The sequence below is a fragment of the Lepisosteus platostomus genome, chromosome 13, assembly GCF_059453375.1.
Source record: "Lepisosteus platostomus isolate fLepPlt1 chromosome 13, fLepPlt1.hap1, whole genome shotgun sequence".
In the NCBI taxonomy this organism is placed as follows: Eukaryota; Metazoa; Chordata; class Actinopteri; order Semionotiformes; family Lepisosteidae; genus Lepisosteus; species Lepisosteus platostomus.
In genome coordinates this window covers 31657455-31682166 of record NC_142623.1, presented here as the reverse complement: position 1 = coordinate 31682166, position 24712 = coordinate 31657455, and the positions used below count along the sequence as shown (strand labels likewise).

The window sequence follows — 24712 nt, the reverse complement described above, 5'->3', positions numbered from 1 at the left end:
TCTTCCTTCAGAAATATCAGCGCTGGCACATGTGGATCCTGAGTTATGGTGAGCACTGGCCTAATCAGAACTGTTTTCTCACCCCAACCCCACCCCCACAAGCAGCACTTACTGTTGGACCTGCGAACACCCGGACTCACCTCTAACCTAGCTCTGTCCACATCCTTTGGCAGCCGGTTGCGCCCCCTAGTGGTCACTATTAAAGTTTCGTAGGGATAAATCTGCAAGGGAAGGCAGGAGGGTCACTGATCACAGGACAGATGAACACGGGCCTCTGGGCACTCTAATTAACACAATGTATAGAGATGTACTGCTTACTAGGCAGGGGGTTATTATTCATCACATCCTGTTTAGTAAACAGTGAGACCTGTTCATCTTCTGTATGAAATATTTAAATGCATTCTCTGTAGTTTTTAAATCTTGCCTTAGAACCTGTGTTCTGTACGGCTGTTACTTAATTATCTATTTATTTTGATTTCCCCGTTATATATGTTTTCATTGTATTTTGTGTTTGCTAGACTTTTGTTACATGCATATGTAAAGTGAAGTGCCTTGAGAATGCTCTGGATTGAAATAATAATAATAATTGCTTGCACTTATACAGTACTTTTCTGGTCGCTCCACTCAAAGCACTCTACAGGTCATGGGGATCCCCTCCACCACCACTAATGTGCAGCCCCACCTAGATAATGCGACGGCAGCCATAGTGCACCAGTACCCTCACCACACACCAGCTATCAGTGGGGAGGAGAACAGAGTGATGAAGCCAGTTCATAGATGGGGATTATAAGGAGGCCATGATTGGTAAAGGCCAGGGTGAAATTTGGCCGGGACGCCAGGGTAACATTCCTACTCTTTTTGAGAAATGCCCTGGGTTTTAAAGATCATAGGCAGAATCTCCATTTCATGTCTCATATGTCTGAAAGGGTCTATATAAGAACAGGATTAATTGTATTACCCATTGTGCTGTTTTTTTTTAATTTCAACAAGTTAAGGTTTGACCCCCGACTTCTACAGAAAACACTGTTTACTGCATGTACAACACAGCCATAGTTACCTGCGAGACACCATTGTACGAGCTATTACTATGTTACATAAGCAGCCATGAATGAATACTTCTGGTAAATATTCAGGTTCATTTAAGAAATAATAATATTTGGATTCATTAAAAGGAAGGTGAGAATGAATTACATTTTCAGGCTGTTGGCTAAAACTGATGTTGAAGCTGGCACCAAAAAACTAAGTGTTACTTAAAAAAATAACTTTAATTGACCATTCCTGACATGTCTTCCTGTCCCATCTTTATCTGGATAGTCATCAGAGTGACTCTTACAGCCAGACAAACTGTAGATGCTCGCCAAGATTGACTGCTCAGACTGTGTGGATTTACTCTTCTTCCCTGTGCTGTTCCTAAAGTCACTAGAGCTTGACAACAAGACAGTAGCAGCCATTACTCATGCTGAGGACCCTAACTGACCCTAAGCAGGGAGTCAGCTCTTAAAGACCCTGGGCAGTGTGTCAGCTCTTACTGACCCTGGACAGGGCATTAGCCCTTACTGACCCTGGGTAGGAAGTCGCCTTTTAGTGACACTGGACACTGTGTCAGATCCTACTGACCCTGGGCCGTGTGTTAGTCATTACTAAGCAACAAATGTTAAAAAATCAGACAAACACACACAACCGCATTTTGTACCCCTTCAGTCAATAGATCCCCAGGGCTTAGTGTAGAAAATGTTCTTCAGCCTGTGGAGCTCCTACCAGTACTCGCAAGATCCTCAGACCTTACCTTTGGTGTCCCCAAGCTTGAATTTACATTTGGCTAATTTAGTTAGAAATGATTGTACAATCTCAGTCACAGCTCTCTGCTCTGAAGTGTTTTTTACTGTGAATGAGGTTAAAAAAGTGCTTCAAGACACCAAGAACAAAATGAGTGAAAGATGAGTCCACTGCTGCTCACACAGCAATGACAAACGAGAATAAGAATGGGCAAAGTGTAGGTCAAGCCCTGCTGAAAGGTCTTTAAACGGTGTCTCGAGAGGCCGGCAGGTGGCAGACGTCTGTCTTTTTGCAAGTGGATTGGCTCCTCTTCCAAGCACACTGTCTTACCTTGTATTCTGTGGGGGAGACACAAGCACAAAGAAAAAAAAAAAGATTACTTCAAGCTTAACTCCCAGCAATGGTGATCGAATCTGTGTTTCACTTTGCCGGACTAAGGCCATAATTCATATAAAACTGCGGGAGGTTAAAAGATAACAACAGGTAAACGTGTTGTGATGGAACTTCTTTCTTGCTCAACATCACATCTGGTTCCAACTGTACAAGCCAGGCTGCCTCGTTGTAAGGATGAATACCGAGATGAGGGCTTGCATTCATGGACGAGAGAGTGGCAGCTGGGATATTTCTCATATATTCTCATATATTTCTCGTTATAACTTAGCAATGTTGTCATAAAAGAAGATTAACTAAATAGCTGAATGACTTTGATACCTGTTGGAACAGGGTAACTATTTTACACACCTTTTGCTGCACCTTATTTTCCCACTCTGAATGGATACGAGCTCATTTCACAAGCCAAGGACTGAATAAAAAGCACAAAAATGACTCCTTTTATTCTGCCTGCCTTGTTGGGTTTTATACCGTGCCTTCAGACGTTTAGAGTTTATCTTCAGGAAACAGGACGTGCTGATATTCAGCCCGATAACCCTTCTCTCATCTGCCTTATCCCCCAAAACAAGCCTTTACCTCTGATTCCCCAGTTCACTGCGTTGCTGCTGTCGTACTGGAAGTAGTCAGCGCTCTGGGGCTGAAAAACAAGAGACAGCAGATGTTTCTGTCGGAAAATCTCCCAGGGCAAGGGGACGAGAAACCCTGCACTGCCTGTGTGGCACACATCTTACTTCAGCCTGAACAGAAAGGCAGAGGTCCTGTAGCTGCTCGGCAGGAACCCTGTTCCTTTCCTTTTCATTCACACTGAGACAGCCGCAGGACAATCAATCAGCTTTATTTTTTGAACGTGCTATTTTTTAGCGGCTGCTAGAGAAAGGGGTCTCTGGAGGAATAACTCTGAAGGTTGGGGCGCATTGTGTGGTACTTGACCGGGGGCGCCGCCCTCGCTGGCCTCCTGGGTCCCAGAGGAAGTCTCTGCCGGAGATACTCCGGTAAGTCTTACCCTGTGCAGGCCGTTTCTGCCGTAGCCGGGCAAGGAGGCGGATTTGGAAATGAAGGAGTCTGGAACGAACACACAAAAGCCTCGGAATTAAAAAACAACTCCCACGCGCCGAATCCAAGCCGACAGACTTCAAAGCTTCACCGCTGGAGTTTAGAATAGATGTTAAAACAATTCTAACCACGATGTAACAACTTCTAACTGTTACCAGTTGTTTTATTGTAGTTGTTTTATTCCCAGTAGTTTTTTTCCCCAGCAAACCTGTGTCCTGTGACTGCCCATTACATACATCTGTGTGTCTACCTCACAGTGCTTCAACGAATGCATGAGCTCAGTTCTTTGTGAGGCTGCCTTAGGTTATTTTATACATGTACAGTGCACAGGTAGCAATAAATAAGTATCGTTTTTAAATACATAAACTGTAAATTGCCAAGGATTAAGGCTTTGACAAGATAAACTGTAAAAACACTGATGATGATGATGAAGTCAGGGCCTGCAAAACTAGCAACTCTCTAATGGGTATCAGTGGGCTTCTTGTTCAATCCCATTCCCAATGTCTGACTGGCACTGTTCCTAGAAATCCTACAGGGAGACAGTGCTAGGAAAAAATACATCCTCCCTAGGAACTAAGGAGCCATCCCATCCTATTCCGAGGCAATATTCCCTCCTTATGATTCTTCAGCACCCTGCCATATAAAAAATCATGAGTCTGCAGTTTAATCCTAAATCAATCCTGGCGCCGCAGCTAGCTTTCAAAGGCACTGTTTAAGGCACTCGTTTGTGTTGCTGGGATGTTTCTGAAACTGTGAGAGGAGAAGCGCTGAGCGACTATCTGGCAGCAGGGGGCGCCATCGGCACAGACAACGGAACTTGAAAACCTTAGTTGCATTGCCAACATCGCCCAGAGATTGGTCTGATAGCTCCCTCTGATGAAAGGTTGTTCGAAAAATATCTACATTTACATTTCCTTTCAGTCGTGACTCTGTGCCTCTTATTTTAATCCAAGAGTAAGCTTAGGCATTCTGTACTGATCTCCTTTTAATAATGCATAGGAAGCGAGACACTGGCCTGCGCTGCCCTCTCTGTTTTTGATTCTGCAAATGAAACGGCACAGTTAGATCAACCTGCACTGCCACACAGGAGCCGAATGGATCGGGACCTGTTTGCTTGAAACAATTTAAGACTCCTAACGTACCAACTAATCTGGCCCTCTGTAAAATCTAGTACTGATGAAACACTGCGGCTCTTTTAACACAGCAAATGAGCAAATAAGAAAAAAAACAGATTAAAAGATTGCGCAGGAAGTGAGACACTCACCATTGTCCACTGTGTAGTGGGACCGAGGAGCTGAAATGAAAGAAAAAAGAACAAGATTAACCCCTGATCTGGCAATATGTCCCCTGATCACACCCCCCCAGGACCCAGAGTCACTGTCAGGCCATAGGACTGGGAAACATTAAACAATTAAGAGACTCGTTAATACAATTATCTTATTAAGAGCATTGGGTGGAATGTGAACTGGAAGATACTGTATCCATAGCAGAAAGGAGGAACAGTGCTAATAATCAATTTCAGCATAATTGTCTTTTTCTTAATCCCACAGGAATAAAAAATAAGTAACTATGTCAATGCAAATTAAATCTTAGGTGACATGTCCCATTTAGCAGCATAGTAGTGCTTTGGTTCGCATTGCTGCCTTGCAGCACTGGAGCCCTGGGTACGATTCCTGGGTTGCTGTCTGTGTGGAGTTTACATGTTCTCTCCGTTCCTCCCACAGTCCGAATACAAGCTGGTAGGTTAATTGGGCCCTGTCTGTGTGGCCTCTGCTGGGCTTTTGTACCATCCAGGGCGTATCCCACCTCACTTGCTGGATAGGCTCTGGCTCCCCTGCTACCCTGAATGGGATGAAGCAGGTGAGACAGATGGATGGATGTCCTGTTGATGTCCTGTTGACCTGCTGGAACCTGCTATCTGCACGCTCACTGTCTCACAGGTGGGAGCTGGGAGCATGACTTCAGAGTCAGGGGTTTAAAAGAGTGGTGGCTCTGTGGCTAAGGATCTGTGCCTGTGGCTGGAAGGTTGCAGGTTCAAATCCCGCAGCCGGCAGAAGAATCCTACTCTGTTGGGCCTGTTGAGCAAGGCCCTTAACCCCAACTGCTCCAGGGGCGCCGTACAATGGCAGACCCTGCGCTCTGACCCCAGACTCTCTCCCTATCTGTGTGTCTCATGGAGAGCAAGCTGGGGTATGCGAAAAGATAACTTCTAATGCAAGAAATTGTGAAGGGTTAATAAAATGATGTTATAAAAAAAAACAGGATGATCAACACCATTCATTTACAGTCAAAGCGATCCGCTGCTATAACAGTTGTGTCTGAAAGAAAAAAAACATGGGCTGTCACAGTGCCGCCCCCGCACTTGGGCCATGTCTGTACTTTCTGGGAGAATCCCCCCTGCTCAACAAGCTGGAATCTGCAGCCAGTACATCCTGCTGGGATATTGACTGCCGTGAGGCTCTAAATCAGCCTCATAAGAGATTCCAGACGAGAATCTCCGTTTGTTCCAAAAAAACGAAAACCCAAGATCCAGGTGCACGCTGCACTCTGCTTCCGCTCGGGGCAGTTTTCCCCCCTCCCCCCCCCCCCCAAAAAAGATGAAACGGCGCAGATCCGTCGTCAGCCTGCACCGGCGCAGCTTTGAGATGTGGACGCAGATGCCTGGCGATTTCCCGGGGCGATCTCATTAGAAAGAAGGCCGCGACCAGCTTCAAGGGGGAGACGCCCAAGCTGCAGGTCCTCCACGGCAAGACGCAACCCGGAGGCAGTGTCAAAGGGCACACTGCTTTTAAACACCACATCCTTTCGCCCTTCCTGTCCGCACGTCCTCCTCTGTAGCGTGGTTTGCAGTGTCCTGTCTGACTTTCAATGCCCGTGCCCGTCAGCTTACTGTGCTTGGCCACGCCAAAACCTGGGCTCAGCTAGCCTCTCCTTCCCTTCCCCGCAGTGTTATTTTGATTTAATTACTCTGCGTCGGACCGTCAGGAGAGATCAGAGCACAAAATCTGGGAGATAAATGGAAGTCGTTAACAGCTTCCCTCTCTCGTTCTGACCTGCCACCCCTCTCGGCTGCTCCCCCCTTCCCCAGCGCCGCTGCCTCGCTCCCTGCCTCTGATCTCATCGATTGTCCTTACGATAAAGCAAATTGCATCATAAAACATTCAGGAGCTGGCCGGCACACCGGGCTGTGCCACGCAGTGCCGGCGCAGACCTGGGGATAAAAGGGCCAATCGGCAGCATGCCAACGCCGGGCCCCGCGGAGAGACAGCCTGGCCCGGCTCGAAGTGTGCAGCTCCTGCATCAGGACCCGCCACCTTTTTACGCCCTCCTCCGTCAGCCTGCATCAGCAGCACGGTGGCGGCCTCCATGCCAGTGAGGGCAGCAACCAGCTGGGTCTGAACACCCCCAGCTGTCCGCCTCTACGTGCAGTCAGGGCCATCTTAAGGGCCCGGGGCCCCACGGTTTGGGGGGCCCCCCGCGCCGGCCAGCCCAAACCCCCAATTCCCAGTCCCACTTCACACACGCATAAAAATATAAATACATACACGTTTCAACATTTGTATAAAGCGACACACAAAACTCTCATTTGAACTCAAGATGAAATCTGAAGTCAGTGGGAGAGCAGATGCTGTATTGAGAACCGGAGGCCTGTCCCGCACTCACGAAACTACGTCACAGGCCAGCAGCTGCCGGCTAAAAGCGATTGCAGCGAAACTAAACTCGCCTGGAAAGAAAAACGTTCACAGGTGGGAAAATGGCGAGGGGAAACAGAGCCGAAAACAGGACAGTGGGCGCGAGAACAGAAAAAGGAGGCAGAAGAGGGAGGACGCAGAAGTGGCTCTGTGGAAAGGTTCGTGGTAAAAACCGGGAGCGAAGACGAAGCGCACACGGGTGGGGATCTCGACGAGGACGAGGACGCTGGCGGTGAGACACCTGGGGGCACCGACAGCGTGAGCAACAACGGCGATGAGTAGTTGTGTTCGGTTCTGTGAGTCTGTTTGCGCAGGCCAGTTAGGGAGCTATTTCATCACCGCCACGCTGCTCCCTGCCGCCACCACTACACATAAGAGCCCCCCACCCTGTGTACACACAAGAACCCCCCCACCCTGTGTGCACACAAGAACCCCCCCACCCTGGGTGCACACAAGAACCCCCCCACCCTGGGTGCACACAAGAGCCCCCCACCCTGTGTACACACAAGAACCCCCCACCCTATATACACATAAGAACCCCCCACCCTGGGTGCACACAAGAGCCCCCCACCCTGTGTACACATAAGAACCCCCCCACCCTGGGTACACACAAGAACTCCCCCACCCTGGGCCCCGCCCTGCCCACCCCTTGAGACAGCCCTGTGTACTGTACATACAGTACTGTTTGTGTGCATGAATCTGTCTGTCCACACATTCTGAATCCAGGACACACACTAAGCTGGGTCTCATTCCAGCTGCGATTCTAATTACTTAATTGAATTCATGACAGGCTTAATTAGGACAGGCTTCATTAGACCACCATGCTCTTTTAAAAGGCCTGTGGCAATCCGAGATAGAAAGAGAGACACATCAACCCTGCTGCATTGAGAAGAGAGATAAGAGTATCAGACTCCCACTGCACAGCTCTTCGTCTCTGTGAAGTTTTATTCAGAAGAGACTTGAGCGGTACGACCCAACAGCAGGTGCTGAATATTTCAGTCACATTTTTCTGAGTGGTGTTTTATGAATTCTGCTCCTAATCCTGATTTAAACCCTAATCCTAAAACACGCAGGCTCTGCTGTGACAAATGTCATGTATTAACAGAGATAGTCATGTACACATGATGTCTTTTGGAGTTACAATCGCAGAGTATGAAAGTTGTTCCTGTATCATATACAGCCTGTATGAAGGTGTTAAGATGTCTAGATATTATTTAAAGTGCTTCAAGATCCACCCAGCTGAAAAGTGTCAAATGCAAGATCATACTTTTGAATGAATGGGCATTAGCAGGTTTAAAGACCTGAAAGGACCGTCAGGAAGAGCACAAGAGTGCCCCAACAGCACTCTCAACAATAAGCTAATCTTCTGTAATTCAGACAGAGCCTCCCCCTGTCTGAATTCAGAATAACAGAGCTGCTTGAGCCTGTGGCTTTCACAATTTCTTGGTAATTCCTTAGGCTTTTAGCAATGCCTCATTAGATCTGGAAGGTGATGCAGGAGGAAATTCTCCCAGAATGGCTCTACTCCCCCAGTGGGAGACAGTAAGATTTCTCTTTTATCCATGAAGAACAGTCTGCCAAGGCACATTTGCAAGGCAATTCAAAGTTTTGCCATGGTTGTCTGTCTGTCTCTCCAGGCTGTGGGGCAGAGTGTGTGTGTGTGAGACAGTGTGTTGAGGACCTGTCTGTCTCTCTAGTGTGTGTGTGTGTGTGTGTGTGTGTGTGTGTGTGTGTGTGTGTGTGTGTGTGTGTGTGTGTGTGTGTGTGTGTGTGTGTGTGTTGTGTGTTGAGGACCAGTCTGTCTCTCTAGGCTGTGGGGCAGTGTGTGTGTAATAGCCTGATGAACACCGCTCTATTCACTCTTTGTGACGGGACAGGATACAGGAAACATTAGACATGAAGCAGGAGACAGGAGAGAGAAGCAGGCAGAATTTGGAGCATCCAGCATTTGACACCAAGCTAGTTCTGTGCACCCACGTAGCCCCTTCAGAAGGAGGGCAGAGGCCCTCTCTCCTGTTTCTCTGCCTCCTGCTGCTCCTGTGGTCTCCTATGAAGACATGGCGGTAGTGCAGTTTAGGGGGAGGGCAGCACAGGGTGACCTATAGCCCAGGCCTGCAAAGCCCTAGCTCTGATTGAAGCCGGCACTCCGGATAACAACTCATTATTGAACAGGCCGTTCAGAAAGACCAAGCCTCCACATGCAGCAGGACAGTGATGCGCGTGGGCTGGGACTGTCACACTGACAGCTGTGACGAGCTCTATTTCTATTTCATTACCACCTCCAGGCAGGGCTTCTCAAACACATGACCCACTCAACTAGACCTTACAGAGGCTCCACGCAGCTTCATTTTGCTGTCAGGATAATGATACAGCATATCTCAGTAAAGGGGGCATTGCATGTAGTGTAGCACAATCAGTCTGTCCATCTGTCTGTCTATCTGTTGTTGTAAATGTATGTGCCTGTCAGTCTATCTACCCTATGGTCCATCTGTCTATTTCCCCAGGTGACATTTTGTGTCCACTCAGTCACCCATCTACTAATCTAAAACAGAAGGGGAAGTTTGGACACCTGGACACAAGGCCTAAATGATTTAAAATCATTCACTTTGGTCAAAAGTCCTCCTTCAGCCGTTTTGAAAGAAATTCATTTTTTTAATGATTTCAACTTTCTTTATAATGTAAAACCTTCCTGTCCTATTTTTAGAGAGCTCGTTGTAAAATGTAGTACAAACATGTAGTCAGCAGCCCTCTGTCCATCCCTCCTGTGCTCTTGAGAGCTTTCTTGGCTAAAGCTGTCGTGGGGCGGGGGGTTTATGTGTGTGTTTCATCTGTAGCTATTCCAGACGCTGAAATGATCCTTTTGCGGTTGCAGGGGTGGGTTTGTGTGGGTTGGAATGAGGGGAGGTGGGGTGGAGCAGGAAGGTTCGTTTTGCTCCTGATCTCATCCTCCATCGCAGTGCTCTGAGGGGGACGGGTGGGTGGGACGGCGCTTGCGTGCTCACAGCCGTTCAGGGAGGTCTCGTAGCCCAGGCCCAGCAGGGTCTCCTTGCTGCCGCTGCGCGAGTTCCGCGCGCTGGCCCACGGGTCGTTGTCATAGGAGCCGGACCGGGCCTTCATCTCCTCCTTCAGGATCATCCTCCCGATTCCGCCCTGGATCTGCAGAGGGGGGGGGAGAGATCAGCCACCCAAGGGGAGGTGAATTTGACACACCGCAGCAAAACGTTCAGACATCTACTGGTGGAGACAAAACACATGAATCGTGTTCGACAGAACAAAACAGGCATTCTTTCTGCGGGGGCGATCATGTTGAGACCCCAGATACCTGGGAGCCCATCCCAGAAGCTCAGAAGCAGGACAAGGCAGGACTGCAGCCTGGACGGGGGACCACCCCATCGTAGGGCACGTACTCACAATTTAGAGAACATGCAAACTCCCCGCAGAAGGAGCCCTAGCTTAGAGTGAGATCCAGGGCACACAAGTGCTGGATCACCAGCTATGTCACTGTGCCACCGACCTGGAGAACTGGCCACAGTGTAGGCGACTCTGCTGATAGGACCACACAGTTCCACGCATCCTCACTCCAATCAATCTGTCTCACCGTGATCATTTAGAAACATCTCCTTTTTCATCAAAATGAGTCCCCAGGACTTTAATAATGAGGGTCCTCTGCACAGCTAGCTTAGCACAGCTTTTGCAGCACAGAAAGTTAACCCAGCCCTCGACAGCTCTGAAGCCGGTCTCTGGGCCTAACGGATATTACCTCCCTCAGGCCATGCCTGATCATTTAGAAAAAACACAGATCAACAGGCAGATCCAGAGTGTGAACGGCTCTTTGCGCCGTGCCTCTGTGGGGGGGGGGGGGTGATCCCAGCCCGGGCTGTCTCTGAGACAGAGCCGGAGTCGAGCTGCGGAACTGTGGGCCAGACGGAGGGAGGCTCACTCCCACGCGCCACCTCAGCCTTCCATCAGTTCAGCAAGCCGGCCAAACACACCCACTGGCGGCTCCAAACAAGCAGCCGCGGCTTCTGTGAGGTTAGCGGGGTCCCAGGCGCCAACCAGCAGTAACAGCCCCCTTTCGGGGACGGCGCCTGAATCCAGGCTCTCGAGCTCACAGCCCAGCGCCGCTCGAGGGGAGAGTGTGCACCTCGGTGGAAACCGCAGAAGCGGAGCGGCTGATGACAGATGGGAGTCTCTTTGCGGGGAGGCAAGAGGTCCTGCCGATCCTCGCGCACTGGGCAGAAAACGGCCATTTCAACAGCACGTTCACCTTGAGGTCAGGTGTCGTTGGAAATTCATTCACGGGGAAAACGCAGGGACGTGGGGGTGTGGGGGTCGGATCCAAAGGCGTCACGATGAGAATCGAAAGCAGTGAAAGACTAGCGGCAGCTGCAGGGCTTGAGCAGGAAGAGCCACTGCCTCCGGCTGGTATCTGCACTCAACCCCTGTGATCTTATCCTGAGAAGAGATCTCAGAGTACCCCTGTTCTCACCGATTCCCATTAAACTCCAGTCTTCGGCAAGGCAGCAGCCTTCAGGGACCTGGCCAGCTTTAAAGGGATTTTGCACAGTCTGCAAAACTGGGGCTTTGATGTGCAGAGCGAGCCCAGCACGGCCCGCTTGTCATCGTCTGCCCTCTTTAATGAAGAGAGAGAAAGAGTGCTCGGGGGGGGGGGGGCTCACCCTGTTGAGACTGTGGTTCCAGCCATCTTCCTCTCCCCCCGACGAGAACCTCCGGGCGCGGGGAGCTGTGAGGGCACAAAGAGAGAGAGGGGGCGGAGCTCGACTCGGGCAGGCTCAGCCAGCTTTGCTCACCTCCAGCCTTCCTGTCTAACGATACGGGCTACAGCCTGGCAAAAGGGACTGTGGAACACGTTTAAAGGGAACTTTTATTTTGTCCACATATTTAAGTCCAAGAAGCGGGTGTAATTCCTTCGCTTTTAGACTTTTCTTTCTCGCCTTATCTACACTGAACATTTACTCACGGTTTCAGATCAGGACAGCAATTTATTTGCAGTATCATTTGAAATGAATGGATTCAGTTAAATGCCTGTGATAGTGGTAATTTAAATAAATGATTCACAACTTGTGAAGTTGAATAGGTGAAGAATTAAGGTAGATTTGATTTGCTGCTGCACACAATAGTCTTACTATTCGTATGAAGAGCCCTGGGATCTGTAAGGACAGTGGCTCTGGACCGGAGCAGCCTGGTTTTCCTTGCAGGTCGCCTATCCCAGGACTGATCAGTCCCAGTCTTTATTTTAACAACAGTTTAGTGTGTTCCTTTTGCAGCAGATTTCAATCAATTATTATTATTCATAGCCCCAAAACACTATATGCTATCCTTTTTTCACATGTCCAAACACAGCGAAATAACTTCTGAAGGTCTTTGGAGAATTCAGAATAAACAGCACATTGGTATTTACAATGGATGTATATTAGATCCTCTAACACTCATCCCTATAAGGTCATAACAGCATAAACCTCCCTGGGTTGGCTTATCACACTCTGTTGTGTGCACAGGACTGGCGATAAATGATTAGAAAGATTTACTGTATATTTTTCATTACACAGCAAAATCTTTAAAAGAGCTGAGGGACTGCACCCCAAAAACCACATCAGATCTGCAATTCTACAGACTGTAAGACAGGATCTCAAGAAGCCCAGCAGAGATATAGAAATCTGAATCCAAAACCTAAATTTTGCCCCTTATGCAACTTGAATTCCTATTTTTAAAGATCTGACTCACACACAAGTTGTGGAACATTTTGTATCTCGTTTTCTTTCCTTCAGTATCCAGCAAAAAATTCTCTCACCACCCCAAAGGGAGGAGAGGAAAACAACAGGCATACAGTATCAGTGCATGGCTCCTGACCCACACCTACTGTATGTGATACAGAACACCACCTGGGCTACGACTCTAGAACAATAGTGATAATATTCCTACTAACCTCAGTCTTTCAAAAAGGACTCAAGAAGGTTTTGAAGCGTGCATTTTTTAATTCTCCAGAGATATCCACCACTCCTGAACAATCCGCCTATACCCACGCACAATTCCAAATCAAAGATCTAAGAACAGTTCCAAAAGAGAGGAGATGGCCACTTGCCCAGTTTGATACTTAGTAGCTGGTTGATCCGAGTTTCTCATCCAGCTGTTTGAGAAGATGCCAGAGGTTTCGAGTTGCACACTCCCACCACCCTTTGTGTAATGAAGGGCCTCAGAGGACTGATCCCCACCCTGTCTAGTTTTAATGTTCTCATGCTCTAAGCTGAAGTCTACCCCTCCCCTAACAGAGGAAACAGAGGAGGTGTTTGCAGAACACAGGAGATAGCAAGACAAGAATATCTCTTTCCTGCCAAACCACACTGGTAACGTTTTTTTTCTGGGGCTCTTTTTTGCACCACTTTTTAAAGCAATTTTCCTCATGCCCACCCAGATTAGAGTAATCAGTTTGTTTCTTCACATCCTTCTGCACACTAACGGCTCCTGTTCTGCAGGGGGAACTGTAGGGGGCGCTGTTTAACCCAGAGCCAAGGGATGGATGGACAAACCGCATTCCCACTCCCCAAACAGGCTGTTCCAGCTATGCGTCGCTGCATCCCAGTGGCACTTGGCTAGTGATGTGACCCAGTCTCGAACCCGGGTTCGAGGGAGTGCCTTCGCTGACTGTGTGCCATACCTTTGGGGGAGCCGGTGTAGTGGTAGTAATTGGACTCAGAGTGGTGGTACTGGTCTGGCGAGTAGGCGGACGGGTATTTGGACGACTGGACTATATCCTCACTGGTCTTGCTCTTGGTGGCTGTGTAGCGGTGATTGTCTGGGGAGAGAGGAGATCTCCGACGTCAGTGGTGGCTGGAGACACACACGCACACGCGGTGTGTGGCGCGTGGCCAGGCACACTCAGCACACATGGAAAAAGTAAAACAAGACAAATAATACCAACCGCACCACAAACACCATTTAATCCACCTGCTTCTCAAACAACTGCCGGGGAAATTTCCATTTACTGCTTTGCCTACAGGTATTAGGAAAGAAGCTTCCTTTGACCGCACCTAACATTAAATAAATGTAGCAGTGGACTTTGGGGTGTCCTTTACTGTTCCACCCCAAAACTGCTCAGCCTGCTACCTGGGTCCCGTTTTTGCCCTCAACCTACAGTTTCCCATTACACTTTGAAAAGCATGATTCTTGCTTCTGGCTCATTTGCAGATCTGTTAAGACATGATAAAGGCAAGAAATACAGGTGCTTCGTACAGTATGAGCTGCTGGACACAATTTAATAAGTTCTTCCCTGATTACTATATAATGACATGGTAAATAGATAATATTGCTAAACAGTGAGACAGCTGGTGTTTCCTGCAGCCCATTTGACACAACTGAAGGGTTTCCAGTTAGGTGGGGAATGCGCCCTCCAATATCTCATCCTTCCCAGATGTCTTTCAGGACAGGGGAAGAAAAAGCCCACAGTGATGCACATTCATTGAATGCACCAATGCTCTAATGGAGTAAGGAGAAGTTAATTACATGCTGAAATGCAGAAGCAAAAACAAAATGTGTTGGCTGTTAAACCTTCTTCACCTACATGTGGTGTTTTTTCTTTCTACTTGTTAGCAAGGTTTTACGCCTCGACTTGTGTCTTTGCACAGTCTGGACACTGATGCAGCTCAAATGCTAAAATGCTCTAACGGGGAACTACATCCAACACACAGCACACATAAAACGAAAAGACTGCGATTGCAGTCGTCATTGCTCTGGGTTCTGTGTTAGCGATACTTTTTGGGGGTCTGCGTATAAACTGGTTGAGGAAGTGGCTGAGAAAGATGTTTCCCCCTGCCACGAAGGCTAGGAACTGGGCTTGCTGTTCTGTACTCAGTCCAGGTGTGCCACCTTTTATAGCTTTGCAGAAGTCACCTGTGTGAAGAGAGACAGAGCTCATGGCTGTCAATGCAAGAGGCACTTATTATAACACAGCTCCCTAACAGAGACCTAGAGACCCAGAGACCCAGAGAAGGTTACAGGAGAACATTATCAGTGCTGATGGACCTGGAGACGGTCTGCTCAACGCTGCTCTGACATACTGTGAACAGCTGTGCTGCGCCTCAACACATCTCAGGTTAAAAGAGCAACACAGTGAGCAGAAAAAGGCAATTTCCTCTCATGCTGGATCAATCACTTCCATTCTACTGTCTGCTTTCAAAGGCAGCATCTGAGCTCATCCGCATCTTTCAATAACCACAGCTACACCCAGCACCCAGCCAGTGCAATTAATGACACAGCTGTTTAGAGCCTGATGCCAGCCAGATCTGCATCTCCTGACATCATTAAACTGCTGAGGAGTCTCTAAACAATTTGTGCCTTTTCTAAAACAAATTGTAACAGGCAATGGAAAAAGCATGACTTTTCAATATATATATACATCTAGGTTGAGTCATGTACCCACACTGAAGAGCATGCGCTCTTTCATCACAACCAACAGTGCCTCCCTGGAAACCTGGGGCTGACTGGAGGAGCAGGGCGTCACATAGTGATGTCACCGAGTGATGTCACTGTGAGCCTGCGGGCTCCAGGTATCTCACAGGAGTCACTGTTTTTTTGGCAGCCAAGAGGACCCTGGGAATCCTAGTCATAGCTGGCTGGTTCTATGACCCAGGTTCGAGCCTGTAATGTCTGGACTTGGGAAAGATTTTCTTGATCATTATTGCCTCCTTTCATGACTGCATTTTTGCACCCTTTTCCTGTTTAACATGAATTTAAAACTTCAGGAAACAGGACACAATGCACTTTTCTCTAACTGTAAAGATGCAGGAACGTATTTAAACACATGAGAAGGTGGGTGAAGAGCCAGTGATGTGAAGGGTGGTGTAACAGATGAATCCTTCTTAATTTTCTAATTACTGATTCATCCCTGTTTCTCAGTCCCGAATTGAAATGTTCTCTCTTTCCCCTGAGAACAACAACAACAACAACAACAACAAAAAAAAACAGTACACGATCCCGTATTTTCTCAGGAAACGGGTCCAGATCCGAGAGACTGTGTGGCAGATGGAAGAGACCTGGAGAGACAGACAGCCGGGAAACGAGGAGGTACTTACAGAAGAGGACAGTTGACCGAGGGAAGCACAGCAGTGGGAAGAGGAAAAGAAATCAGGTGATAAAAACCACGATAGAAGATAGAAAAAGGACCGTTACTGACAAGCCCCAAGGAGCAGACAGTAAATACAACAGCAAGGGCCCCCACATGGAAGGAAAAATGAATAAGAAAAATGAAATCACTTTGTCAGAATGGGTATTTCCTCGGGGCTCAGATCGTATTGCACTGGGGCACAGCGCTTCTCTTCCATGTGGGCGGGGGAGGGTTAAACTCGTCTGTGTGTTACAGGCCTGAGGCCGAGGACTGAGAGAAACCTTCTACTCACTTACCTAGCTGATAGGGAATGTAACACAGTGAGCACGTTTGAAAACGGAGAGCCAGTCCTGTCCTGTCCTGTCCTGTCACGCAGGATGGACAGCTGCCTCAGGGTGGGTTCCGGTGCGGGCCGCAGGTCCTGTCCAGCGGGACCGAGGGGCTGGGCCCGCTGCGCGCGGTACCCATGTCACCGCCGCCGCGCCTGAGGCCCTGATGGCCACGCTCAGATCTGTCAGGCCCTGTGCCTTAGCAGGCGACATCCATGAAAGCATCCCATTTTCTACCAGCTCCTTAGCAATTAGGCGGCTGGCTTTACCCTCTAATCTGTGTTTTTGGCGCTGTGAGCGACAGCGTTTAATGGTACATTAGACACTTACTTTGTGCTGAAAGCAGAAAATAAGGGCTCCTGCCTGTGCATTAGAAGTATGAAGCATAGAGAATGCACATCGGCTCCATTAAAAACAGATTTTATATTGCCATTTTCTCAGTTTTTTTGTTTTGCTCGCTGAAAAAAACTCCAATATTTCTCCTGGCTTGCAAGATGTAATTTTGGGAATCATCTTGAACACCGCAATTCTATGTAAGGAGCTCTGGGGCGGTACGAGCTTCTCTTCTGTTTCTCGGGTAGATCAGACCTGGCTTGAGCACAAACAAACTGCATAAATAAGCAGATAGCGGCAGCCCAGGATAACCACTGCTATAATGCGTCTATGATGCCTACACATCCTGCAGTACTGATCGCAGGCTTACTAGACCTTGCCTGGCTTTACATAAAGGCAGCTGCAGGCCTGCAACACATAACACACACAACACACAACACACAACACACCTGGTAGGAATCAGCAGCACAAATCGGAAACAAAAACCACAAAGAACGACGCACGACTGACATGCAAAACAGGGATAAAAGATGCACCCAGATTGTTACAGATTCCTGCTGCTTGTGCAGCCTCCTGTCACTGGAGCTGCTTGTCAAGGAGAAGAGCTGCCGGTCAAGTACGGGAGACAGGAGCTCAGGCTGTTACCTTCCGCGAGAAAACAAAAGCTACCTGTATCTGTGGTGCATCTTTAGAATGGGGCACGGATGCACAAACACGGACACAAACACAGACACTATAATGTTCCTTAGCACTAGATTGCGCCCGTCGTGTTAGCGCACTGCATTAGTCTCTGCTAGCAGCCCTTTTTTTAAACAGCTTCAGGATCTCAGGGGGGTTGGCTTACTCTGGGTCACCTTCATTAGACTGCAATGACAAACTAGGGGTGACCCGTCCCGACTCCGCAGAGCCACAGCCCTAGACTAAACCTAAAACCTTGGATCAATTTAAGTCAGCTGTAAGGAGTGACACCTAGATCTGGAAGGCTATATATTGTCTTAGGCTTTAGGAGTCGAAAGGTCTTGGTTGTTGATTGTTGACAGTGGTCAATTATTCTGTGATTCATGCCTCAAAAGTTACAAGTAAACCTAAGATGCCTGGGCTGGACTGTGGCCCTACAGGACCTAGATTGGCCAAGCCTGGGCTACACCTTGAGTCCTAGGGGTGGCGAGTGCTCAATCTGATGTCTAATATGACAAAACCTTCACAAACGTGTAGGTATATACTGTAGGTATAGACCCTGACTCAAGAACAGTCACTCTGTCGATGTTCCGTTTTTCGTTTTGTAATAGGTTCAATGGGCTCAAGAATAAATATCATTTTGTTTTCTGAATCACAGAAACCATTCATTCTGTTCAGTCTTTTATTACCGCGGTCTTCATAGTAAAGGTAGCAAGGGGAGCAGCTCTACTTTTCTTTCAAGTCCGTCTTGATAGACTAATCAGCCTAGTAAGCACAGACTGATTTAAACATGACAGCACCAACACAAATCAAAATGAACTCAGGCTAGTGCAGAGCTAAGATTAGTTCATCAAGGATTATGCTTTAATCAGAGCTGTACTACATCACAAAAAAATTAACTAGGATTAGTAAATCTTGGATTCAGAAAAACGTATCTAGATCTCAGATTTTATTCGTGATTTATTATTTTTTACAAGAAAAAAATAATATTTAAAATGCCCAACGTGACCTGCTTCTGCGTAGTTTCTGACCAGGCTGTCAAAAATAGACTCTTTTTAGAAGAATTTAGAATCACCAATTATTTTTGTGAGGCCTATCCAGTTTGGGAGAGCCAGTTGTGTGTTTTTCATGACTTGACTCACAGCTATGATCCCCATGAGCACACAGGGAGAAAAAGGAAGTGCAGACAGACTCCTCTGCCCCGCCCACCTTCCAGCCAATCATCTTTTAACATGCCACAGGCAGCACTGCCCCTGTACCTGAGGATCAGCACCGATTGGAGGGCAGGTATGTCCTTCACAGTCAGCACCGCCCTGTCCCAGATGATCAGTGCTGATTGGAGGAGATCCCTCACCATCAGCACCGCAAGGCTGAAAGCAACCAGGAGCCCACAGGGGGTGCTAGATTGCCAAAAGAGCCTTGGCTAACTAATCCCACCCTACTGTGTTGCCTCAGTAGGTCACTCAGACAAATCTGCACCATTGCAGAGAGCTGAGGTAAGTGAGCTACTGAGGAAGCCTTTCACCTTTTCAAAACCCTTTCCTGGAAAATTCCTCATTGCCAGAAACACCGAAACAGCTTTTCAACTGCATTCTGATTTTTCTCCATAAAACCATTTCTTGGAGATTGAGCCAGGTGAGGAAACCTGTCAGTATGTGCCAGTTTAAACCAGGGCTCAAACTAGCAAGGTTCCAATTAAGTTCTTTACCTTTCAAATTAAATTCTTTACCATTCTTTACCTAATTCAATTATTTGCCTTTATTTTAAACCTGCATTCAAAGTCCTGGTGAAATGAGTTTACTTCTTTAATCCTGGATATCGCGATTCATTAAACATTGATTCATCGCAATCACTTGTTAAACACAGGATGTAATTTGAACCTGGTGCATTGTGATTAAAACTGAATCCTTGATGTAACCTGGTTTTGTGGCTAAAGACCATGCTGGTATAGAAGGGCCTATAGACCTTTCTGCTCTGTCAGACCTGAAGAGCACAGGAAGAGGAGACCCTTTAGTAAACTTGCTTCACAACAGCACTAAGACGCCAAACAACCTGGAACCAAGCCTTCTGTGTCTATGCTCCAGTGGCATCTAGTACTGCCCGGTTTGACTGGTGCCCCGTGGGAGTTTCTACAGTCCTGGTTTCCTCTATAGCAGTTGGGCTTACACAGTTGCAAGACTTCTTTTTGCAAATGCATTTAGACCGTATGCTATCTTTATCTATCGCTGGTTAGAAATGCGTCATTATTTGTTCACACGTAATTATAAAAGGGCAAAAGAAAACCCCGACCGGGCCTTCATACAGCATTATCATATTCACAGATCCCCGTGTTTGTACAGCAATACGGGTTTCCTATCCAAGGAGAAAATTTCACTGCTCCCATTAAGACAAACGGCATGCTAAAGCCCTGAAAAAAGTCAGGCGCCCACATATCTTCCAAGGCTAACAGCACATGCCCGGAACAACGCCTTCCTGCACACGGCAGGGACGTACAGAGGCCTGGGATAATTCTGGGAAGAACGGAAAAAGGAAGTGAGCTTGTATGACCCCACCCAAGCCCCCACCTCAGGCTACATGCTACACGCTACAGCAGGCAGCAGACACAGTACCATGTCTCTTATAGATGGGAGGCTTCCTGTAGATGTTTGGGTCTCCTGTCGCTGGAGATAAAAAGAAAGACAAACGAGAAGTGAAATACGGAGGAAGAAGCAGGAGCAGAGCACAGAAGGCGAAGGGGGCGAGAGGTGTTGCGCCTTCCAAAATGTTAAGAACAGTTACAGACGAGATGAGATGAGGCCATTCAGCGCATCGAACTCGTTTGGTCTTTAGTAGCTAATTGAAAATCTCACGACCTCATCTATCTTTTCTTTGAAAAAATCCCGTGTGTCAGCTTCAACAACATGGCAACTTTGTTCCACACCCCCACCACCCTTTGTGTAAAGAAGCGCCTCCTCTTCCCAGTCTTTAACTGTTCAACTCTTGGCAGTTTTTTGGCTTTGTTGTGGCGTCCCCCACCTTGTGCTGCAAACTGCATGTGGGTCCACTGCATGGACTGAAACGATCCTGGTGAACTACGCCCTCTCATCAAGACCACGGGGACAATACAGTGCAGCAAAAGATGGACAGCTTAACCTCCCCCCGCTGAGGTCTTCTTGAGGTGCAAGCAGTTCGAACCCTGCGGTGTGCCATATCATAAAGCCTCATTGCTTTGTTAGTGGGAAACTAGTCTGTTATCACGGAAAACTGATTCGCTGATTTAGAGTGACTAGATTAAAGTGGAACTGCAGTCCCAGTTTCCCAGACCTGTTATTAAATCTCAGTAACAAAATAAATTGACGGTATAGAAAAACTTGACAAATTCTGAATTAAGCACAAAATTGGGAAATTTGTGAAAGTCATGTTATTGCAAACCCCTGGTCTTGCCACGGGTGAGAGCTAGAGTTCCCATGAATTACGACATGGTGTGGCCCTTCCTGCTCACTAGTCACTGCAATGACTGATGTACTGTGATGTATGAGCAAATAAGCACAGGTCGTGTAGCTGACATTTCACCGCAGGAATGTTCTAACGTGACTCTGCATGCAGAGTTAACAAGTCAGTAGTATTTGCCGGCAAAACCGTCTCGAAGTCGAGAGGAATATTTCTATTGGATTAAAGAGATGTATTCACAAGCCTGCTTGTTTACAATGTAATAGGGCTGCAAAACATCACTGGAAGTGCTCTTGCCTCACTCTGAACATGGCGCTGCACATACCTGGATGTTTAGTCTATATTGTGATGTAAACTGGAGGATTTACGAGTTATGGTGTACATTTGACTTTTACTGTTTTGAAACATTTTTATCGATGCCGATTCTTTCTAACACCAAGATATAAAAATAGTGCTGCAGATTAAATAAGAAACCCTTTCAATAAGAAACTCGGCCTCTTTGCTTTTGATTGCTCGTCCCCCGAGGAATAACAACAGCCAGGAATGAACGGTTGCTGGGAGCACCTGGGTGCCCAGTCTTGGTTAGATGAGGCTCGGCCCCAGGCTGCAGGACGGTATGCTGGGACCCCCCTGCAGATTGGGGAGCGACCAGGTGCAGCTGTACAGCTGGGGCTGGGCGGGAGAACGTGAAGGAGAAGAGGCTTGTGTCTGGTCTAGGCTTGCACCTGAGGACATGACGTCGGGAATGAGACCCGGCTGGGGCAGCTGAGGTAGGGCTGAACTTGGCTGCTACCCGCCGCAAGCACCTAATCAACACTAAGCGCCGCTGCACGAGGTAACTAATTACCCCCAGCTTTCTACCATCAACTTACTTCCCATTTAAACCCTCACTTCCCATCACACTGTGCCCGGTGTTGGTCTCTCTCTCTGGAATTCATACCTCGCCTTCGCTAAAACTTTTCTGAACAGAAACCACGGCTTTGAACCTGACCTCATCCTTAGACCACGACTTCAGTCTCACGGGTCGGATCGTTATCGCCTGAAGAAATCTCTCATCTTCCTAGTTCTCCCTCTACTCCGCGCAGGGTCCAATTTATATTAAGGCCAGCCAGGTCAAACAGGAAGCTCCTTGAAGTTGGGTGTAAACCCCACCCCATCGGCTGAAAGCTGTTCTCTCTGGGCCGGGACACTCGCATTTCCAGCGCCAGGATTCGGAGAGCGATCCCCACAAGGCCAGGAAATGAACCCCGAACTCCACTACACAGACTCCCACAGACAGTCCATCTTACTGAGATGTCAATAGGCACTGATGATTTATCTCAGAACACTGAGATATCCCGTAAAATACTGCACTCGTTTTCCGCTCCATGTGCATGTATACACAGGGAACATGCAAGGGAATGTTGAGGGATTAGGGTTTAGGGTCACTCTAAAATCTCAGGATGTCATCTATCTGTTTCTTGAAAGAATACTGTGTGTCAGCTTCAACAACATGGCCGGGCAACTTGTTCCACACCCCCACCACCTTTTGTGTAAAGAAGCGCCTCCTCTTCCCAGTCTTTAACTGTTCAACTCTTGGCAGTTTTTTTGGCTTTGTTGTGGCGTCCCCCACCTTGTACTGCAAACTGCATGTGGGTCCACTGCATGGACTGAAATGTTGAGGGATGAGGGCTTAGGGTCACTCTGTTAGTCACGGGCTCAGATCCCCTGCACGAAAGAGCTAGCTCACAGCGGGGGTCTGCGTGAGGCGACAAGACAAAGTGAAAAGAAAAGGAAACGAATGGTGGTGGGAGTGCCTGCCTTTAGAGGAAACATGTGACGAGAATGACAGAGAGACAGAGAGGAGGGGGTGAGAGAAACAGGGGGCAGAGAGAGAGAGAGATCTGGCAGCCCAGTATGGGGTCTCCTGTCACAGCCTGAGGAACAGATTGTGAGCCTCTCAAAAATACTATCACTACCAGTAATTTACAACTAATAAGAAATTACAACAACTATTTTTGTCATAAACGTAAAATGTCTGTAAGATGTTTTGTCTGTAAAATGTTAAATAACAGAGAAGAGTGAGGGCAGAGAGAGAGGACCAGAGGCCAGGAGCGCTGTTCACTGCTCACAGCTATGAGCCAACTTGGCGTGACCTGATGGAGGCCTACCTGGGATGTGGAAGTGCTTGGGCGCTTGGTACGCAGTCGGGGTGCTGGATCTGACGTCCACCTGGCTGTAATAGGGGGAGCTTCTGCCACTCTCCGTGCCTGGAGCCAGCCCGGCCAAGGACAGCGACAGAAGAGGAGAGTGAGGGGCAGGTCTCACATCACCACACACACTGAACCCCGAGACCCCCCCCCCCCAAAACCAAATACCACTACATTTTCTGGCAGAATCTGGTGTGCCTCCTGGAAGGGGCTGAATTTCTCAAATCGAAACTCTCAGAGGACAAAACTCAATGAAAACCGGAACCTAAATGACAACACTTTTGTTTTAAAAAGCAAAATATGGCGGAGGTAGGGAGCTATGCTTCACTCAGAGGGGCAGGAATTGGGCACACAAGACCAATTGACCGCATGTGAAGGTCTGGTCAGTTCAGAGTGCCGCAGTTTCCATTCGCTCTCACCTGCGTGATCAGATCAGATTTTAACCCTGTGAGCTCCTGTCTGCTCTTGCCAGGTGGTGCCCGGGTTAAGGAGGAGTATTTCAGAGCTCAGGGAAGAGGTGCACTGCCCAGTCAAGGCATGAGCCGGGAATATCCTGTGATAGTCTCTTACGCGGACGAAGGAGACATGTCACATTACAAGAGGGGCACTGGTAGATGTAGTTCACTTACCCAAAACGCTTTAACCTCGGGCCAGAGCGCCTGTGTAGGGCCCTGCATAATGTATCCCTAACTTGCAAATGCTCAGTGGCTTCACACATGCCTGCTACAGTATCTAAAATCCCGGGCAGCTAATTTATATAGGGATGGGATATGTACAGCATGTGCTAGGATTCGACAGTGGGAGTGTGAATCATTTCGGGACCTGAGGAAAACGTGGGAATTTAGTGATTGCCTAGCACAAGTCCCTTCGGAATAAGAATCTGCATCCCAGCCTGCGTAGGACTGAGAGGAGGGAGCAGTTAGCTGTCACACATCTTCTCCTTACGAGCTCATTGCTGTGAGTTGAGGACTGACGTTTTAGTCATGCTCTGGAAAGATAGAGTTTGGCTGTACTTTCACTCGTTACTGGTTGTGCACCAGCCGGCCCAAGCTCTGGCCAGATCTGTGACCTGCTGGCGTTATTCTGGGAAGATCAGCTAAGACAGGATATAAAAGTATTCTTTCAAACACGTTTGCCCCGCACACGTGCACATTTTCTTCTGCGAGCCTGTGTTAGTCACGTGCTAGACCCCTACAGCAATGTAAAAAAGGTAAGAGGGGGGGACAATTCAGGTCCTTGGAACAGGTCAAGATTAATTGCACACTGAACAGTACACAGGAGAAACGCAACATGGAGGAATGAACCTTTACTAGTTTCTTTGCAGCTGATGCATGCTGACTCAGCTCCCCACTCGAACACACACAGAGCATTGCTGTGCGTCCCATCACCCCCCTGCCGCAGCAGTGCAGCCCCTGACTCACCGGAGCGATAGTAGTGCTGAGGGGAGCGAGGCACTGTGGGGGACATTCCCTGGCGGCTGTAGCTCGGGGAGTCGATGTATCCGGGGCTTGACGCTCTTCTCTGCCGCAGGTCGATGCTGTCATAAATGTCCTGTTGAGAACAGCCATTAGTGTGCATGCCTCTGTCCTCTGTGTCCCCTTTGTCCCTCTGTCCCCCTCTCTCCCTGTCCCCTCTGACACTCTGTCTCCCTGTTCCTCTGGATCCTCTGTCCCTCTGTCCTCTCTGTCCCTGTGTCTCTCTGTACTCTCTATCCCTCTGGCC

General features: G+C 48.1%; 1 protein-coding gene across 10 annotated transcripts in view; it reads right to left on the bottom strand.

The window, feature by feature from the left end:
• ablim3 (actin binding LIM protein family, member 3) overlaps positions 1 to 24712 on the bottom strand; it is a 119461-nt gene that overhangs the window by 2942 nt on the left and 91807 nt on the right. For 5 of the 10 annotated variants that reach the window (XR_015926111.1, XR_015926109.1, XR_015926108.1 and 2 more), the window contains 11 exons: positions 24412 to 24541; positions 22952 to 23050; positions 22414 to 22539; positions 19982 to 20032; positions 13588 to 13725; positions 11591 to 11655; positions 9914 to 10067; positions 4484 to 4513; positions 3170 to 3228; positions 2743 to 2803; positions 141 to 2114 (listed from right to left, as the gene is read on the bottom strand). Coding sequence is in view for 1 of the 10 variants with exons in the window: in XM_088604171.1 (XP_088460297.1) it covers positions 141 to 221; positions 2107 to 2114; positions 2743 to 2803; positions 3170 to 3228; positions 4484 to 4513; positions 9914 to 10067; positions 11591 to 11655; positions 13588 to 13707; positions 19982 to 20032; positions 22952 to 23050; positions 24412 to 24541 (858 nt within the window). In the remaining 9 variants the exon portion in view is untranslated. The remainder of the gene's footprint in view (positions 1 to 140; positions 2115 to 2742; positions 2804 to 3169; positions 3229 to 4483; positions 4514 to 9913; positions 10068 to 11590; positions 11656 to 13587; positions 13726 to 19981; positions 20033 to 22413; positions 22540 to 22951; positions 23051 to 24411; positions 24542 to 24712) is intronic. The other 5 variants (XR_015926110.1, XM_088604171.1, XR_015926112.1 and 2 more) reach the window with 5 other exon arrangements.